At 53.4% G+C, this 18,113-nt stretch overlaps 1 protein-coding gene across 2 annotated transcripts; it reads left to right on the forward strand.

The window, feature by feature from the left end:
• The first annotated feature begins 5,924 nt into the window (after nucleotides 1-5,924).
• CDC25B (cell division cycle 25B) lies at nucleotides 5,925-17,593 on the forward strand. 2 transcript variants are annotated; one of them, XM_007668333.4, is made up of 16 exons: nucleotides 5,925-6,430; nucleotides 8,266-8,366; nucleotides 8,931-8,982; nucleotides 11,880-11,921; nucleotides 12,286-12,322; nucleotides 12,529-12,648; nucleotides 12,770-12,889; nucleotides 13,474-13,608; nucleotides 14,014-14,082; nucleotides 14,274-14,450; nucleotides 14,577-14,672; nucleotides 14,825-14,887; nucleotides 14,986-15,084; nucleotides 15,329-15,462; nucleotides 15,702-15,813; nucleotides 15,918-17,593. In XM_007668333.4, exons 1-16 carry the CDS (start codon nucleotides 6,237-6,239, stop codon nucleotides 16,056-16,058), a joined length of 1,692 nt encoding a protein of 563 aa, XP_007666523.1. In that variant the 5' UTR covers nucleotides 5,925-6,236; the 3' UTR covers nucleotides 16,059-17,593. The 2 variants fall into 2 exon arrangements, with proteins under 2 accessions (XP_007666523.1, XP_007666524.1); XM_007668334.4 differs by lacking the exon at nucleotides 12,770-12,889 and having other exon boundaries at nucleotides 5,926-6,430.
• Nucleotides 17,594-18,113: the final 520 nt, after the last annotated feature.

Raw genomic sequence — 18,113 nt, forward strand, 5'->3', positions numbered from 1 at the left:
ATTTTCAATGAGAATGTGCTTCAACTGACCATAATATTTTAAGAATTGGTTTGAAAGCCATTTCACAAGCTCCAGATAATTAGGACTGGGGGGAAAAAAAAACTTCCCAGAAAAGATTAAGACTATTTCCCCACTCTTCCATCTACAACCACAGGCCAAAGCAGCACAGGCCAAAGTGGTATCCTTGAGTAAATCTCAGGAGTTACTACTTGTATGCTCCCAAACGCTCAGACAGTGTTTAATGAGCACCATAAGTGCTCCTTTAATGCTGTGCATAACGATACCGGTTATGGCTATGGACTCATTCCCGAAATGAGTCTGAAATGAGTCGGATCCCGTATTGCAGTTTTCCTGGGGACAATTCTGCAGGGGTTCCAACGTGCTCTGGAAAATTCATGGAAAACATTTGAGTGAAAGTGGGGTATTCCCAGCCTAGGGAGCCTGCTGTTAGTACTTCTGAGATCTCCTTGTTTTCCTTGCAAGTATGCCAATCACTTGTTAATGACTTAATGACTCTAATGAACCCCTCCCTCCACAGCTCTCTGCTAAAGGCCAAGGCTGGGACCGGTTATTCTACCTCCATCCTCCACTGCCCTGTTCCTCTTCCTGTTTCCCATTGGTATGTGTGGGTATGGGGGAGTGGGGCAAGAGATAAATGGGGGTGTTGGAAGGAGGAGAAAGAAGTGAAGAACCATCAGGTTTTCAACAAAGGTTAAAAAGTCTCCAATGTGCACCCCTTTTCCCCTCTGGAAGAAAGACTTGGGCGTGAAAATTCAGTAATTGCCATATTTGTTAAGCGTTTACTGTGTGCCAATCATTGTACTAAGCGCCGGAACAGATAAAAGGTCCCTACCCAACATGAGCCCATCTCCTCCAAGAGGCCTTCTCTGACTAAACCCTCCTTTCCTCTTCTCTCTCTCCCTTTATTCATCCCTACTCCCAGTCCCACAGGATTTATGAACATATCGGTAATTTATTTCTAATACTGTCTATATAATAATAATAATAATGTTGGTATTTGTTAAGCTCTTACTATGTGCAGAGCACTGTTCTAAGCGCTGGGGTAGACACAGGGGAATTAGGTTGTCCCACGTGGGGCTCACAGTCTTAATCCCCATTTTACAGATGAGGTAACTGAGGTGCAGAGAAGTTAAGTGACTTGCCCACAGTCACACAGCTGACAAGTGGCCGAGCTGGGATCCGAACCCATGACCTCTGACTCCAAAGCCCATGCTCTTTCCACTGAGCCACGCTGCTTCTCATCCCTCCTTAGATTGTAATATCGTTATGGACAGGGAGTGTGTCTGTTTATTGTGATTTTGTACTCCTCCAAGCACTTAGTACAGAGATCTCTGCACACAGTAAGCACCCAATAAATAGGACTGAATGAAAGAATGAACGAATAAGTGAACCAGTATTGACCACCCCCTTTCCAGATGACAAAACTAAGTCAAGTGACTAGACCAAGGTCGCAAAGAAGAGAAGTGGCAGAACCAGGATTAGAACCCAAATCTTCTGATTCCCAGGCCCAAGCTCTTGTCACTAGGCTAGGCCATACTGTTTCCATATGTGTGGAAGGCAGATTTCCTTTACTGGCCTGCCTCCTTCTGCCCCCTGCTCCCTAAGCAGCGTGACTCAGTGCAAAGAGCCTGGGCTGGGGAGTCAGAGGTCATGGGTTCTAATCCCGGCTCCGCCTCTCGTCAGCTGTGTGACTGTGGGCAAGTCACTTCACTTCTCTGGGCCTCAGTTCCCTCATCTGTAAAATGGGGATTAAGACTGTGAGCCCCACGCGGGACAACCTGATCACCTTGTATCCCCCCCCAGCTTTGCTTTGCTCATAGTAAGCGCTTAAATGATGGTATTTCATCATTATTTCTATCCAGCAGTCTGTAGGGCCTAGAAGGACCAGAGGACTAGATCATCCCCTCACTAAACCCTTTGCCTGCATTACTGGCCCCGGGGGTAGAAAAGGAAACAGAACAGGGGGTTCTGAACAATCGTGCAAACAGGTTGAAAAGTAGGAAGGCACAATCCAGGGGATTTCTGAGGCATTCATTACACTAAGCATGGGGTCCTGTGTTTAGGAAATGGTTCCAGCTCCACCAGAGTCCCCCGGTTCCCAGCTGCAGGGGTAAAGTCAACATTTCCCCCTCAGGACTGGACTACCAGCCTTGCTCAACCCAGCAACCAACCTGAGGGCCTGCTGAGTGCAACTGGAAAGACCCCAAATTAGGTCTCTTTTACTAAACAACAACAATAATAATAATAATAAAATGTATTCAGCGCTTACTACCTGCCAAGTCCTGTACAGAGGGCTAGGATAGGTAGGGCTGGGGTAGGTTGGATAACCTGATTAGGTTGGACTCTATCCCTGCCTACTGTCTAAGTAGGAGGGAGATGACCACGTATTTCATTCCCAGTTTACAGATGAGGAAACTGATGCCCAGAGAAGTTACATGCCTTGTCCAGCCAGTAGTGGAGCAGGGATTAGTACCCAGATGATCTGACTTTTAGGCCTATGCTACTTTCACTAGGTTACACGGTACACAGCTGCCCACCCCTCCCCAGCCTTGTCCTACCCTGGCTTTCCAACTAAAGCCTGCACTTTTCCTCCCCCAGTCCTTTCAGGGAATAATTAATACCCTGTTCACAATTCATTACAAGGCCCAGCACCCGCCCCTGCCAATCAGAGGCCCGAGGCCTGGAGTGGGGACACAAATCTCTCACCCCTGAGTGATTCCAAATTCTCCCTGACCTTGGCAGGTGCTGGGAAAGGCCTAGAAGGGAGAGGGAGGGTCATTTTGCCTGCTCATACAGCAGAGTCAATTAGGTGAATACAGAGATGCCAAGTTCCCAGTTATCACCTTTTCCCACTTTGGTTCCCACTCAGACGTTGGCTTCTCGCTGAACAGGAAGTACCAACCCATTTCCAAGGTGGTTTTTATTTGGTTTGTTGTTTTTTTTGGGGGGGGAAGAAAAGTTACTTCTTCATTTTCATCATCACATATGTTTTTGACATTTGTATCAAATGTCAAAATGTTTCACCTTTCATTGTATGATTGGTGATTTGTGTCCACATGCCTTCCCCAAATAGACCATAAACTCCTCAAGGGCAGGGACCCAGAAGCGCTCTGCCCACAGTTACAGGATACTCAGGATACAGCTCGGCGCTCTGCCCACACAAGGATGTTGTGAGGAAAAAACAGACTTTACTATTACAGTGCTCTGCACGTAGAGGTGCTCAGTACAGTGGTCTGCCACTGTTGATGATACTGATAATATTTCCCCATCAGATCCAGTGAAGGGAAGACACAAACTAGAACACAAGTTCCCTCCTGGTTCGCAGCCTGTGTTCCTGAAAGTTCAATCCTTATAATAGGAAATGCCAGATTTAGCGGCTCTTTGTGTGCGTCAGTTATTTGCATGGGGAATTGTCTCTAGTCAGAGTTTATCCGGTCCCTTTTTTCTACCCCAGACACCACCCCTCGAAACCCAGTGAGGGACTAAAATTCTGACTTTACTAAAGTATTAAAGAAAAATACTTTTGAATTTAAAGGGAAATTCTCATAAAATCACAGAATCCTCCTTTGTGAACTCCTTTGAGTCTTTTCTTCTACTGAATGTTTTCGTTGCAGGGTCATCTTGCTTCCATACAAGGCCATGATTTGAAACTATGCATGATAGATGGTTGTCTTCAATTTTCTTCACTCTTCCAGAGACTGTGATTCCACAACCACCCTCAGGTACTTGTTCAGCACTGTTTGCTATATGGTCATTCATTCATCCATCCAATCATGAGCGCTATGTACTAAATGCTTGGAAAGTACAATTCAGCAATAGAGAGACTATCCCTGTCCATACCGGACTTACAGTCCAAACAATCAATCCAATTTATTGAGTGCTTACTCTGTGTAGAGTACTATACTAAGTGCTTGAGAGAATAAATATATATATACATACATATGTAAGAATTGGTGGACATGCAACAAGCTTACAGACTAGAGGGGGAGTCGGACATTAATACAAATATGTACTGAGTGCTGTGGGATGGAGGTAGAGGAGAATCAAAGGAGGAAATCGAAGTGCAAAGGTGACGCAGAAGGGAGTGGGAGAAGAGAAAAATGTGGGCTTAATCCGGGAAGGCCTCTTGGAGGAGATGTACCTTCAATAAGGATGTTAGATCCCAAGAGGGAGGGCGTTCCAGACCAGAAGAAGGACACAGGTAGATAGAGTCAATAGCAGTGTGGCTCAGTGGAAAGAGCCCGGACTTGGGAGTCAGAGGTCATGGATTCTAATCCCAGCCCCGCTGCTGGTCAGCTGGGTGACTTCGGGCAAGTCACTTCACTTCTCTGCACCTCAGTGACCTCATCTGTAAAATGGGGATGAAGACTGTGAGCCCCACGGGGGACAACCTGATGACCTTGTAGAACAGTGCTCTGCACATAGTAACTGCTTAACAAATGCTAGCATTATTATTACTATTAATGTTTGGAACACCAACGACTTTTCAAACTCAAGGAGGGGTAGGGAGGGACCAGAGAGAGTTGAATTTCAGGGCCTCAGGGTCTGGGGGTTTCCTTTTTGGTGGAGTGTAGCAGGAAAGGGTTGAGATTGAGACTTGCCAAGAGAGGAGGGGATGGGAGAAACCGGAAGGCCGGGAGTCCCCTGGCTGGGCCCCTCTTTGAATAAAAGTTATAAAGTGAAAAGGTTGGCATCCATTTTGGCTCCCTTCTGTGCTGTTTGCCGCCTGCATCTTTCTCGCTGGACGTTAGGGAGGAAGAGGTGGTCTTAGGTTTGGGGGCCGACCTTCCCGTAGGTTCAGGCCGAGAATCTCGGGCCCGTGATGTAATAATTCATTCAGTTGTATTTATTGAGCTTTTACTATGTGCAAAGCACTGTACTAAGTGCTTGGAACGAACAATTCGACAACAGATTCATTCAATAGTATTTATTGAGCGCTTACTATGTGCAGGGCACCGTACTAAGCGCTCGGAATGGACAATTCGGCAATAGAGACAATCCCTGCCCAAGGCCCGGTGCCCGGAGCCGGTGGTTCCCGATGGGGTCCCGGACCCTCCTTTTTTCCGCTATTCCGGGGCCAACGAGCCAGGATGACCCCTTGTCATTCATTCAATCGTATTTATTGAGCGCTCACTATGTGCAGAACACTCTCCCAAGCGCTTGGATTCTACCGTTCGGCGACAGAGAGACACAATCTCCTCCCAACCACGGGTTCACGGGGGACACGGCCCACAAAACCCAACAAAAGTTCTGTGTGCCATGTGCCCCCTGCCCCAGCTCCCCCAGTTCGCAATAGTGCTTATTTGTCTATATTTTTATCCCCCTATTTATTTTGTTAATGAGGGGTACATCCCCTTGATTCTATTTATTGCTATTGTTTTTGTCTGTCTGTCTCCCCCGAATAGATCGCGAGCCCGTCAATGGGCAGGAATTGTCTCTCTCTGTTGCCGAATTCCAAGTGCTTAGTAGTGCTCTGCACCTAGTAAGCGCTCAATAAATACAATTGAATGAATGAATAGTGGAGAAAGGAGGCGAGGAGGGGGGCAATGCACCTGGTTAACCGCTTTCCTGCAAAAGTCTTTTCTTTATAATCTTCTGAGAATCAGGCTGCGAATCAATCGATGTATTGGGGATTTGGGTTTATAAATTGACCAGAACGAGGTCACTGTGGCCGTCCCGCGGTGCCAATTCCCGGCCTCTCCTATTTGTTTTCTTTTGGGGGGGGGTTGTCTTTTTTTTTTTTTTGCAGGGAGGTGGCTACGGGGGTTCGCACCTCCGCTTTCCCAGCCTCGGCGCCAACTCAGAGCCCGCCCCGGCGTCCGGCCTCCTCACTCCGCCCATTGGCCGCCCGCTCTCCGCGGCCCCTGTTATTTTTCGAATATAAATAGGAGAGGCGGAGGCGCAGGGCGCAGTAGGAGTCGGCCGGGGCAGGTCTTGCTGGCTTGTACGCTCGCTCTCCCGCTTGCCTGCTTGCTTGCTTGCTTGCTTGCTCCCGCTCCCGCTCCCACCGCCGGCAGCTCCTCTGCAGGCCACCCCGCCGCCCGGGATCATCCCCCGGCCTTTCGCTTCCTTGGGCATCTTCCCCGCCGGCGGCCCGGGCCCTGCCAGCTGTGCCCGGCGCATCTGGATGCCGCTCTGACCTCCCTCGCTTTGCTTTTTGGAGCCGATCCGCGTCCCGGAGGCTCAGGGTTTCCCGCGGGGGGCCTCGCCGGCCGATGGAGCGACGGCTGGATGCGATGTGGGACGAGCTCAGCCCCGCCCGCGGGGTCGCCAGGCCTCCCCGCCTGTCGGGCCTCTCCCTCCTCCCCACGGCCCGGGGCCTCTTCTGTTCTCCGGATCCCGGACCCGTCACCAACTCTCCTGTCACCAACCTCACCCGGAACATGGACGGTCTCACCGGACTAGGGAGGTGAGTGCCGGCGGTATCGCGGGCTGGGGGGCGAGGGGTTCGGGTGGTCGGCGGCGTGGGGATGGGGGCGGGGGGCTCATCTGCAAGCCTCGACTTGTGGCCCTGTGTCGGGGCGCGGGAGGAGAAAGAAGGTTCATTTCTCTGGCTCACCCCCTCTTTGGAAAAAGAAAAACGAAAGGCAGAAGGGAAGCCAACTTTGGAGAGAGCGGTGGAGATGGGAAGAGTAGGAGACTTACCCCTGGCACGGAGGCCTGCTTGTGGGGGGGAGAGAGAGTGTGTTTTGGGGGGGAGGCATTGCTCTCCTTGTTTTAGTTCTTTACTCTTCCTTCACACTTTATCGTTGCGAGGAGAGGAATTCCCTCCACAACCCGGAGAGACCAAGGAGGCATTTAAGGCCTAGTTGGACCAGTGGCCTAGTTTGGGGCCGGGGGCCATGTGGCCGGATTGGAGAGAGTAGCCGTCCCTCTCGTGTCCTTAAAGCTCTCCGAGGCTTAATGGGTTTTATGCCGCAAGGAGCCAAGCTGGCCGCAATCCGGAGCCCCTCTGGAGAGGTTGTGCCCACCGGTTGCTGGTCGGGATCAGCACCACCCCCCATCTGGCTTCCTCTTTTCCCCACCACCCTGGGAGCTCTAGAGTAGGGGAGAAAGGCACTCAGGGCCCCCATCTTCAGGGGGCATCGGATCCTAGACCCTCCTCCACCCGCTGAGGAGACGAGCCGGGGCCCACTCGGAATTGTGCTATTTTTTGGAAACCCAGTCGCCCTAATCCATTCCTGGCCGCATTTAGCAGGCTCTGTACCCTTCCTCCACCTTTGGGGGTCGGGGCGATAGAAGGAATTCTTTTGGAATGCGTTTTCCCTTTGAGCCACCTCCCGCCTTCGTATGGAACTTTTAATTGGGCTCTTTGGGTGTGTGTGTCCCTCCTCCTGCCCTCCCTAGACCGCCCTCCTCTTCTTTTCCCCTAACCAGCCCGGGGCCGGAGCCCAGCCTGCTCTATCTCTGACCGGGAGCAATCACCACCTCGCTAATCGCTTGGAGGACTTGACTTGCTGCCCGAAGGCAGAGTTTTTAAGGGGAGGGGGCGAGTTTGCTGCTTCTGGTGCTGGGAGGGGAGGGTGTGTGTGTCCGTGTCCAGTTTCAGGGGTGGTGGCCCAGACCTTGGTCGACAGGATACTGGCTGATGGAAGGGGTGTGTCGCTTATAAATACTTGGCAATTGTGCCCCGAGGCCCAAGGGTTCCCCGAACGTTCAAAATGTACCCTTCAAAAACCCCTCCTGGGCCCACCCAGCCTCCGGCCTGTGGCTAATGGTTCCGGGAAGAGGGGTGGATATAAACCCCGGGAATCTCCTGGAAGGGCACCCTTCCCCGCCCCTCTTCCTCCCCCCTGCACCCGGCTCCGGATAGAACGTAGTGGTGACTTAAAGCTTGAGCCCTTCAAGGAGAGGCACACCAGCCTATCTCTCCCTGGGTGTCGTGACTCAGATGTGTGCATCCCTACCCATATTCTAATGTTGAGATGGGTTCCTCATGCACCCTATATTTCTTTTCCTTCCCTGAGTTCTGATTTCTCCTTTCCCGGGGCCGGTGATTGGTCACCTTCTGCCCACCCACACTTGTCTGAAAGTAAGAAGGCGCTTAGTCTTCGAGGGCAAACGGCTTAGTGTTTGAGGAGACCACCCGTGTGAAGGAAGCCCCTCCCCTAACCGGGGCTACTCCCTGCCTTTGGTTTCCTGTAATAAGCTATTCAGGCAGGGAAAAGCAACCCTCTTACCCTACAGTTGTCGGGGGGGCCGGTGCAATGAGAAAGTCCTGACTCCCCCTCATTCCTCCTGCAGTAACAGTGAGACCCCGAAGAGCCGGAAGAGGGACCTGACCTTCAGGAACCGGAGAACCTTTCTCTCTCAGGAGTCTGTGACCTCTGAGTCTTCTGATGGAGGTGAGTGGTGAGATGCCTGCTTGGAGTGGGATGGCTGCCTGGCTGAGGCTGGACAGCCAGGGAGCAGGGCCCGGGGTTGGGGTGGAGCTGGAGTTGGGGGGGACCATTGAGATAGGGGAGGGAATCAGGGTTGGAGCAGAAGGGTTCGGTTTGGGGAAATCCTCCTAAGCACTCGGCCCCTCCCTGCCCTTAAAATCCCTTCCTAACTCAAAGCTTCCGACTGGACTTAAACCATCTATCTGAAATGCAAACTTCAGCTCTGGGGCCCCAGGGAGGTGAGAAACTGGGGCCTGCCCAGCAGGCCTCCTGCAGATAAAGGCGGCCCTGCTTATCACCCTACTGGCCAAGGAGGGAGCAGGGCTGGGTCCCCAGCTCCTCCGCTCACTGGCCACTATCTCTCACCCTGCTGGTCCTTCCCGTAGAGATCGCTTAAGCTGTTTGGACACCAGAGATGTCAACGGGGAGGAGGATCAAGGGACTGGGCCTCATCCTGTGTTTCTTTCCCGAGTTTTGTGGGGCCCTAAATTCTGTGTTGAGTAAACGTCACCTTCTCTGTTGGCCCAGGTGTCTGTTTGGATTCCCCCAGCCAGCTGGATCCCCAGGCCCAGGAAGAAGCGTAAGTAAAGATTTTCTTCTTTTCCGTCCCCAGCATGGCGTCGGGACTCTGCGCCTCCCTGAATCTGGATGACTCAGGCCTAAGTGGATCCCTTTGGGGCTGGATATAGGGGTCTGAATCCCCCATTCCCTAAAACAGTGGAAAGGGTGTGATGGGGAGTGTTTGTGTGGAGGCAGGAGAGGGACTGGGACCCATCGTGGGGTCATAACCAGGAAGGTGTCCGTTTCTGCTCTGCCAGACGCAACTTCAGTTCTGGGGGGAGAGCAGGGCGGTAGAGCCGGAGTGACCCGGAGTAGGGGTAAATGGGGGTGTGCGCGAGCGTGACTTGACTGACTTGGAGGGAGCTATGTGGACCTGCGACGCAACAGCTTGCTTCCTTCCCAGCCAGCCTAGTCCCCCAGGCCAGTGGCAGGAGGAGTGAAGGAGCTGGCAGGGCACTTGTCACCTAGTCTTGGATTGGACATGGAGGATCTGAAAGGGAAGCCAACACTCCAGCCTAGAAGTTAGAGGACCACTCCAACCTCCATTGCGCATAGGATGGGGCGGGGTTCTCGCCCAGCTGTCACTCTGAGTTGATGGGGAGAGGGGAGGGCAGCTGTCAGCTGTTCAAGGGAACAGCCGGCGGGAAGCCCGGTCCAGAAGAGGATGGACCATGGGTGTGTCTTTACTAGTATTGCAGCTCTGATCCATGAGCTTGGGCTGGGCAGGGCCGCTGAGGCGGAGGCTTTTGTTTTCAAAACAGGAAGTCAAAAGGCAACGGATAGGAAACTTTTTTGAAAAAAACACACCCTACCCTGCCAGCGAGCACTGTGGGCCCGGTCCTGGAAGGGTAACCATGACAGGAAACTGAAGGGGGGCATCGGCGCGGGGAGCTGAACCTCTAACCCCTCCCCTCCAAATTAGATGATTTGGCTGGGAGCCCCAGGATCCAGGAGTCCCCAGGGGTCAGTGATGGTTTGGGTTAATATGTCACCCGAGCCCCTGGAAGCCTAGTTGATGTATTAACGAGGTTATTTAAATGGGAGTGTGGGAAAGAGGAAAGGCTGGAGGGAACCGTCTGGGTAATTCAGGTCTAAAAAATACACTTTGACCACGAGGAGCCGAATGTTTCTGGCCAAGAAGGCCCTCCCCGAAATATCCAGATCCCTAAGGTGGGAGAAGGTATTTATGGGCCTTAATGATCGGGATCTTTGGCTAGTGGAGACCGCAGTCAGCATCTCTCACCCGGGTGGCAGAAATTTACTTTCTGCTTTCCCACCCTTCTTGGGCACGCCTCCAGATCCCCTGCCCCTGCACCTGCTCTGGCAGTTTGCAGGAAGTGGAGAGGAGATGTCATTTTGAGGGCAGGTGGGCGGTGGGGGGCGGGGAGGAAGGGGCAGGTGGTTCTGAGTGGCTTTTGCCAAATGTCCCTCCCTGCCTTCCAGCCCTCCTATAGGCGGGCGAGCTGAAAAGGAACATCTGTCAGAATTCCTCAGCTGGCCTCCTCACTCCCTGGGTCTTTTAGAAGCACAGGGGGAAGCGGTGGTTAAGGGGAGGAGATCGGTGAATTCCTGCAGGAGTCTGCTTGGTCAGAAAGGACACCCTTAATTGTGTTTTAATTCCCTTTGTAGACAGCCGTGCTGCGGTTAATTAGGGCAGTAGGGTGGGCTGGGGAGGTCGGGGAGAAGAGCCAGGCGAGGATTAAACTCCCTCTCGGCCTCATCTGGGGTCTTCTCCGCTCTGATAGGGCTTATGGCCAGGGGAAAGATGTGGGGCTGAAGAGGAGCCTAGGGTGTTCTGTGGAGTGGGCCCAGGGTCGGGGAGCCTGGAAGGCTCTGCCCCTTCCCATTCTCCTTCCTCTCACGTTCCCTCCCCGCCCCCAGTGTCGCCGACACTGGGGGAAGGGGGGGCACGCGCCTTTGAAAGGGCTGGCCAGCTGCCAGGGTCGGCGTGATGCCTTTTATGGACCCATATGGCAGAGCGTGGCAGGAGGGGGATCCAATCTGCATACAGGTGGAAGACGGGAGGGCTGCTGGTGTCACCATGGTGACCGTGACTGGGCTTGAGGAGGGGGGAGTTGCAAAAGCCTCCAGCTGCTTCCTCTGCCTCCCCCCTCCGTCCCTTTCCTCTGTTTCTTTGCCCCTGGAGAACTTTATTCGCGAATGGTCTTTAGAAATGCCAGGCGGGAGCCCCCGCTGCTCCCCTGCTGGGGCAGCCCCAGCCCCCTCACTCCCAATGGTGGTGGGAGGGATGGGGCGGGCCGATGTGCCCTGCCCAAGGATTGCCCCCAGTGAATATCGATCCGGAGCGAGTTGCAGCGGCAGCCTGGAGAGAGCGTTTGTGGAGAAGGGCTGAACCCCTGATACCTGTTCGGTGCTTACTATGTGCCAGGCGCTGTACGAAGCACTAGGGTGGATAATAATAATAATAATGTTGGTATTTGTTAAGCGCTTACTATGTGCAGAGCACTGTTCTAAGCGCTGGGGTAGACACAGGGGAATCATAATGTTGGTATTTGTTAAGCGTTTACTATGTGCAGAGCACTGTTTTAAGCACTGGGATAGATACAGGGTAATCAGGTTGTCCCACGTGAGGCTCACAGTTAATCCCCATTTTACAGATGAGGTAACTGAGGCACAGAGAGGTTAAGTGACTCGCCCACAGTCACACAGCTGACAAGTGGCAGAGCTGGGAGTCGAACCCATGACCTCTGACTCCGAAGCCCAGGCTCTTTCCACTGAGCCGGAAGCAACTTGGGTTGGGCACAGTCCCATGTGGGGCTCAGGGTTTCAATTCCCCCGCTTTAGAGATGAGGTAACTGAGGCAGAGGGAAGTAAAGTGACTTGTCCAGGGTCACCCAGCAGACAACTGGCAGAGCTGGCATCAGAACCCATGATCTATCTAATTTTCATTTTCAGCTTTGAGAAAGCAATTCAGGAATCGGGCAGAGTCATTAGAGAGTAAGTATCGCTGTCATTCCTTCGAACTTCCAAATTCCCTGGGTAATTGGCCGATTTCAAATCCCTCATCCCCCTGTTTCCCATCCTTTCTCCTCTCCCAAGTAACCGTGTGCTCCTGGCCCTTTCTCTGCCCCCTCCGTGGCGTTCGTAAGGTGGCGGGGGCAGACCAGAGCCGCTGCTTCTCTGGAGCATCTCGCTCCCCACAGGACACCCAAGCTCTCTTTGCCCCCAGTGAACTATCTAGGTCCCCAAGGACCTAGAGGGGAGTCGCTCTGCCTTGTGAGGGGAGTCGGGGGTGGGGAACGGCAGGACATGACACTCGATGGTTTCCAGCTCTGACCTGTGTTTCTGTTTCCTCTTGCAGTAATAAGTTTCCCATCAGAAGGATCCAGTCCCTGCCGGTAAGTCCTCTTGGAGGTTGCAGAACAAGAACAGGAAATGGTAGCCTGGTGGGGCCACCTTTTGGAGGAAACCGGCGAGGCTGGGGCTGGCGGGGAAAGCTTGGGGGATAGGTTGCGGCCGTGTCCGGACTCATGCTGCGAGTGGAGGGTTTCGGGATCGACTCTTCATCTCAGATGAGTTTCTGATGTGAGTTTCTGTGTTTCAGATGAGACTTCTGGGCTCCAGTCCCGCTCTGAAGAACATTACCAACGCCAGAAACCTGCCTCCCTCTCCTGTGGATGGCCCAGAACACAAGCAGGCCAGTCTGTGGGACAACAAGGAGAATGTGAGTGTGAGCGGGAGTGAGAGGGCTGACATCCGGGTGGGAGGGTTGGCCGGCAGGCTGAGGACTGGGCTGGGGAGCAGGGCTTGGTGGGCTTCAGTAAATCCCGACCCCAATCACGCAGGAAGGGTTTGTGTTCAAGATGCCCACCCGCCCCACGGCCCGCAGCCGTCCGCATGCCGTCGACTCGGCCAGCCGGAGGGATGCGTTTGCCCAGAGACCGAACTCGGCACCTGATCTGATGGTACAGCAGGATGGGGAGCTTCCAGGGACGTGGTCTGGGCGGGGAGGCAGAGGGAGAGAGAGAGTGATATCTAGGGCATCGTGGAGACTTTAACCCTGCCAAATGGCAATGGGACAGGCCCTGAAATCTTTGGTTTTCCACACCAGAGGCCCGACTCCGTGGGGCGGGGCTGTTGGGGAGTCATTCATTTATTCACTCAAATTTATTGAATCACATTAATTGTGTGCAGAGCACTGAAATAAGTACATTACTGTACCACAATAAATTCCTTGCACACAATGGGCTTGCAGTCTGGGGGGGGGGGGGCACATTAATACATGTAAATAAATTACAGATATGTACATAAGTTCTCTGAGGCTGGGAGAGGGGAAGAACAAAGGGAGCAAGACTGGGCGATACAGAAGAGAGTGGGAGAAGACGCCTGCCTGGAGGCATGGGGATAGACCGAGTCTTTCCTCGTCTTTCCAAGCTTGAGGGGCCTCACATCCCACGGTTGGGCCGAGTCGGTTGGGAACGGAGGAGGGAGTGTCTCCGGTGCCAGAATCTTCACATCTTCTCTGTCCCCTTCCTCCCCACTGCTGCAGTTCTGCAGTCCAGAGCGAAGTGAGGCTGAGGACGAGGCCGCCAGCCCCATGTGCCTGCGCCGTTGCTCGCTCACCTCGATCCTGGTGGACGAGGGCGATGACGGATTTATGGACATTCTCGAGCAAGACCTGAAGGTAAATGGAAGTCCGCCCTGTAAAGGCCTGAGGGTCTGCCCGGAAGGCCACACTGAGGTAGATGACAGCCTGGAAGAAGATTTTCAGTTGCTAGCGATGTCCGAAGATTTTGAGCTAGAATTAGATCACAGCCAACAGGAGGATGAGGTAAGAACCTAGAGGTCAGGTAGGCCGTCCGGGGTGGAGAGACCCCGCAGCGAAGAGGTCGGGGATCCCACCTCCACTTCCAGGAGTTTCTGTGACCTTCCTGGATGCCCAGCCACGTGGCTGAAGGGGCAGTCACTGCTGCCCCTTGAGTACAGGGGCTGCACCGGGGTAGAGGAGGTCGGAACGGAAAGTCGGAGGGAGGCTCCGGAACTGGGTTATCGAGCGCTAGTACTGACGTCTCTGCCCTGTGACTTCCAGAATGATGACGACGATGTCCCCTTCGGAATGGAAAGTTTGCTCACTGCACCCCTTGTCGGGAAGAAAGAGGTAAGGGAGCCTCAGGCCCCAGAAAAAGCCGACCTGTCCCTGTAGTGGGCTTCTGCAGAGGAGAGTCCTTTTCCCCTAGACCGAAAGCTCCTGGAGGGCAGGGAATGCATCCACCAGTTCCAACTCTGCATGCGGTGAGCGCTGTCCGTCAGTACCGCTGATTAACGTTCATCCGTCTCCCATCCCCAAAGGACTTAGTCATGCACAGCAAGTGCCGCCGCCTCTTCCGCTCACCCTCCATGCCCAGCAGTGCCATCCGCCCCATCCTGAAGAGGCTGGACCGGCCCCAGGACAGGGACACGCCCATCAAGACCAAGCGAAGGAAGAGCATCACCTCCCCAGCCTGTGAAAAGGCAGAGGAGGAACCGGTAGGTGGAAGGCTTCCTGAGGGAGGTGGGGTTTCAGGAGCCAGCCCACCAGAGGCTCAGGAGCTCCTTGGGGAAGGGGTGTCGTCGGGATCCTCTCTAAGCAGCTTTTGCTCTTGCCTTTTCCAGAGAGCACGAATCCTGCGCTCTAAATCTCTGTGCCACGATGAAATTGAGAACTTTCTAGATAACGACCGGAGAGAACTGATTGGCGACTACTCCAAGGTACCGGAAGGGGTGGGGTCAGGGAGGTCCCTCAGGGTCTTACTTGCCTCGATGCCCGGGATGATGGGGGGCCATGGAGGTGCTCGGCAGGGAGCGCTGCAAGGGAGAAATGGGAGGACGGGCATTGAATCGGCCTTTTATTTCCCTCTCAGGCCTACCTGCTACAGACAGTGGATGGGCGGCATCAGGACCTCAAATACATCTCTTCAGAAACGGTGAGGAGGCTGCCATGGGGACAGGGGCTGGGGCGGGGTGGGGACAGCCCTGAGGATGGACCATGACTTCTTCCCCTCCTTTCTCTTCTGCCCTGCAGATGGTGGCCGTGCTGACGGACAAGTTCAGCAACATCATCGAGAAGTGTATCATCGTGGACTGCAGATACCCTTACGAATTCGAAGGAGGTCACATCAAGGTATTTTGCCTGCCTGGGGATTCTTGGAGTGATGGGTGGGCTACTCCACTGGCAGTATTGATTGAGTGCAGACTCGCTCCGGGGCTCTTTTGGGAGAGTACACAATTTTTGCCCTCAAGGATCTTACGCTCTCTCGGGGGAGACAGACACTAAAATACCAGCACACACATAAATGGGGAGGGGGAAGTGTAGAACGAAATACAGCCCGGCGGCTTGGATGAATCCCGATGTGCTGTGTCCACAGGGTGCCGTCAACCTACCCCTGGAACAGGACGTCGAGAATTTCCTGCTGAGGGAGCCGATTGTTCCCCAGAAGAAAGAGAAGAGAGTGATTCTGATCTTCCACTGTGAATTTTCGTCTGAGCGGGGACCCCGGATGTAAGTTGGAGGTGCTCCGTCATGCGGGTTAAGGCCATCATCCACCCTCTCCTCGTAGTAGAGGATTTGGGGAGGCAGGGCTGACTGCCAGAGGAGACAAAGGAGGCTGGGGATAGGGCTGGCGCTTTCCTTGGCCTGCCTACAGTTGGAAGGCATTCAACCGTGAGTCCTGGGGGAGACAAAAAAACCTCATTTTCCCGATGTCATTTTATGCTTCTATTTCTTCTCATTTTCTTCAGGTGTCGATTTGTCAGGGAGAAAGACCGAGCGACCAATGACTATCCCAACCTGCATTATCCCGAGATGTACGTGCTCAAGGGCGGCTACAAGGAATTCTTCCCCCAGTTCCAAGTAAGTGGCGGGCTGTGGCTGTGGCTGGACGGTTGAGCGCCGATCGAGGGCTGGGGGCTTGGGGAAGGGTAGCTGGGGTGACATCCCTTCCTCTCTGTTTCCAGGCCTTCTGCGAGCCTCAGGGCTACCGGCCCATGAATCACGAAGACTTCAAGGAAGATCTGAAGCGATTCCGCCTCAAGAGCCGGACCTGGGCAGGGGAGAGGAGCAAACGGGAGATGTACAGCCGCCTCAAGGACTTCTGAAGGGCCGGGAGAGCAGGACTCGTGCCGCGCCCCCTCCCTCCCCACCCCTCCCCTCCCCCTTCCTTTTCTCCCTACCTCTGGCTCTCCAGGAAAAGTGGGGCTAGAACTGTGGACCATTTCCGCAGCCTCCCCCGCCAGCCATTATCACAGATGGAAACCCCATGCCTTATGCCTCAGGACCACCATCAGTCTTCTGACCACATGCCTTGCTCAGTCTGACTTTTCCCCTTGGAACCTGAATGTTCCAGGACAAGTGGAGGAGAAGACTCTTCTCAGCACTGCCTCTCACCTCCTCCAGCATAGATGGATGAATCTGGATTTGGAGAATCCTTGCCCCCCTCCTCCCCTCCACCTGCACCAGTGGTGCTTCCTGTTTAGACCCTGGTTGTCGTCGGGACAGTGTGGATGTGTGTGTGTGTGTTTACGTGTGTGTGAGAGGCTGTCGCTGGGGCCCCGCCAAGGTCCTTGAACCTAAGGCCTTGTTATGGACATTTTGGCAGCTATAACCCAGCACCCCTCCTATGTAGAATCTTGCGAGCCATGTAGAATTTAACTCTTCTCGTTGCCCTCCCTTTGGCCCCCACACACGCGGGTCCCGTGGACTGTGAGAGAGGACGGTACGCCAAGCACAAGATGATCGTCATGGTCAATGGAATTGGACATCGACATCGTTCCTGGAGATGGAACACCCCCAAGGCCGAGTGGATGAGGATTAAACTTGCCAGCGTTTAGGGATGGGGAGTCCGCTTTGGTTTTGAAACTGTCTCGGTCGCTCCCTGGATCTGACCCCTGTAGACACTACAGTCTTGTTGGCTTCGGACTTCCGCTTCCAGTTCTCCATCTTTGTAAGATGGAAGAGGAGAGAGGCGCAGTCTGAAGCTGTGATTTTTATCTCTCTTCCCCTCTGGGAGTCAGGGCGGTCCACCCCACCCACCTCTGCTCATTGTGTGTTTAGGCATTTTTAAAATACTTGCACAACAGATGTTATTGCACAGGAATTCTCCTTTTAAACCAGCAGGTAGGGAAGGTCCAGGGAGGCTTCCATATTTCACATTTTTAGAACCTCTTCTGGGCCTTCATAGCCTTGACCCTCCCCCCACAATGAACTTGAAGAGCAGGAATCACGTTCAGATGGAAATCATGTAGTATGAATTTGGAAGCCTTTCGGAACTCACACTCAGAACTATTCCCTCGGACGGTCAACCCCACAGTGCTTAGCTGTCGGGAGCCGTACACAGCCAAAGTTACTGCCTGGTTCCTCTGTGACCTAAGGTCTTTCATCCCGGTCCCTCCCCCCCGACCGCAGAAGCACTTATGAACTGGACTCTTGTGTGCGCAGGCGAATGGTGACTGTTTCACATGTGGGCTCTACAGGGTGGGTTTGCTTTTAGCTTTTCTTATTTACGACTCAAGCCCCAGTCAAATCTCTGGGGTGGGAGAAGTAGTTGGTGGGGGTGACGAGCCGTTTTCTAACGTGGAAGTATTAACCTGTAGACGTGATGCAGCTCACTCATTAAAAGATTCATTAAAATGAAGTGCATGTGGGTCTTGCCTTGGCTAGGCGTCAAGGAGGGTGGGATGACTGAATCAAAATTCCTCGGATCCCAGTGGCTGCTAACTTTTCCGGATATTAGACAGAGTTGGCATCTCTGTCAGCTCATTGGCGCTGAGATGGGGGAAACTAAGGGCACAAGGGAGGGTTGGGGGAATCTTGGTGAGTTTGTACTGAGGAAGGCAACGTCCCCAACCTTGTGTATCCTTTGCCGATAATATTATTATCCAATAATATTACTGATGCTGAGGGTCACTGCACTGAGACCAGAGGCAGGAAGAACAATCCTCTCCTTAATCAATGGTGTTTTTTGAGCGCTTACTCTTTTTGGACCACTTGTGTATCTTAAAATACTTGCACCACAGATGTCATTGTACAGGAATTCTCCTTTTAACTGGGGCTCAGGGTGAACTTGGGAGTTCAGTAGGATAGCAGGAAAGCAGCGTGGCCCAGGATTTGGAGAACCTGGGCTGCTGTATCGCTTCATTCATTCAATCGTATTT

This window comes from Ornithorhynchus anatinus, chromosome 18 (assembly GCF_004115215.2).
Source record: "Ornithorhynchus anatinus isolate Pmale09 chromosome 18, mOrnAna1.pri.v4, whole genome shotgun sequence".
Lineage (NCBI taxonomy): Eukaryota > Metazoa > Chordata > Mammalia > Monotremata > Ornithorhynchidae > Ornithorhynchus > Ornithorhynchus anatinus.